Source organism: Sceloporus undulatus, chromosome 6 (assembly GCF_019175285.1).
Source record: "Sceloporus undulatus isolate JIND9_A2432 ecotype Alabama chromosome 6, SceUnd_v1.1, whole genome shotgun sequence".
NCBI lineage: Eukaryota > Metazoa > Chordata > Lepidosauria > Squamata > Phrynosomatidae > Sceloporus > Sceloporus undulatus.
Window position 1 is genome coordinate 80,861,937 of NC_056527.1, and position 1,633 is coordinate 80,863,569.

Genomic DNA, 1,633 nt, shown 5'->3' on the forward strand with positions numbered 1-1,633 from the left:
TCTTGCAGCACCTTTGAGACTGACTGAAAGAAAGAAGTTGGCAGCATAAGCTTTCCTTGACTTCAGTCTACTTCCTCAGATGCATTTGCTATTATTATTATTGAGAGCTCTTGTAGCACCTTTGAGACTCACTGCAAGAAAGAAATTGGCAGCATGAGGTTCCTAGACTTCAGTCTACTTCCTCAGATGCATTTGGTTCCCACTCCAACAAATGCATCTGAGGAAGTAGACTGAGGTCTAGGAACCTCACGCTGCCAATTTCTTTCTTGCAGTGAGTCTCAAAGATGATGTGGTAATTGTACAAGTGGTGTTGGGCTCTTTCTTTTGGGGGCCGAAATGGATCTCTAGGCCTAGAAAGAGGTCCCTAAGAACCCCCTGGGTGACCTTGGGCCAAAGCCACACTCTCTCAGCCTCAGGGGAAGCAAGCAATGGCAAACCTCCTCTGGACAACTCTTGCCAAGAAAACCCTAGTATAGGTTCGCCTAAGGGGGGGGGGGGGCATATGTTGGAAACAACTTGGAAGGCACACAACAACAACAACAACAACAACAACAACAACAACAACAGGGCTTGTGAGGTGGTCAGCTTGGTGTCAAAGGTGGGAAGCAGCTAAACCCAGAGAGAACAGTGAAGAATCCTAAAGTCCACACTGCAGAAATAATCCAGTCTGAAACCCCTTAAACTGCCCTGGCTCAGTGCTAGGGAATCCTGGGAACTGTAGTTTGTTGTGGCACCAAGGGTTTTCTTACAGAGAAGGCTAAACACTACAGCTCCCAGAAAGCCCTAAGGGCAGTTAAAGCGGTCTCAAACTGGATTATCATTGCTGCAATGGTGCTCCTTTTAGTTTTGTGCCTCCAAGTCCCCCAACCTTTTTTTTTTTTGTATTTATGGCGACCCTAAGGTTTTCTTTCCTCAGAGAAGGCGTTATTGTTGTTTGTTTGTTTGTTTTGGTCCTTGCCATTCCCTGAGGCTGAGAGAGTGTGACTTGGGGGTTAGTCAGGAACTGGGACCCAGGGCTCCAGGGTCCTGGTCCAACAACCCTTCTCTGCCCCATCATCATCTCCCAGGGAAAGGGGGCTCCTCCTCCTCTTTTGGGGGGAGCTGCTGCTGACCTGCATCTGGGAGTTGTAGTCCGTCAGGTTGGTATTGTAGTCCCAGCTGGCGGAGACGCTCTGGAAGAAGACGCCTTCCCCGGTGCTGTTGTAGTCCTGGGCGAAGAGTAGGGCTCCTTCCTCGGTGGCCGGGGGGCTCGGGGGCAGCAGGGAGGCGTCCAAGGCGGAGGAGAGCCCCACAGCCAGAGCCAGAGCCAGCAGAGCCAGAGGCATCTTCCCTCAGCCCTCAGCCAGCAGCAGCCTCAATGAAGACACTCTGCCCTGGGAGCAGCAGCAGCAGGCTCCTCACTGCCTGCCTGACTGGCTGCCTCTCTGAGAGGCTGCAGCAGCACTGGAGGAAGCCAGTCACCCGTGGAAAGGACGGCCCCCTCGCCACCCAAAGTCCACTCGCTGCCTCGCTGGAGAGGGAGGGAACCACACACACACACACAACACACACACACACACAGCACTGAGGGAGAGAAGGAGGGAAAGGGGGGAGTGCCAAGGGTGTGGGTCGCACAGGGTGACACCCTCAGTGG

At 53.2% G+C, this 1,633-nt stretch overlaps 1 protein-coding gene across 1 annotated transcript in view; it reads right to left on the reverse strand.

Moving 5' to 3' along the window:
* The window catches only part of ACE (angiotensin I converting enzyme), a 68,813-nt gene extending 67,412 nt beyond the window's left edge, over positions 1–1,401 (reverse strand). Inside the window, exon 1 of the mRNA XM_042476387.1 lies at positions 1,113–1,401. Within this exon, the coding sequence (XP_042332321.1) occupies positions 1,113–1,325 (213 nt within the window). The 5' untranslated portion in view covers positions 1,326–1,401. The remainder of the gene's footprint in view (positions 1–1,112) is intronic.
* Positions 1,402–1,633: the final 232 nt, after the last annotated feature.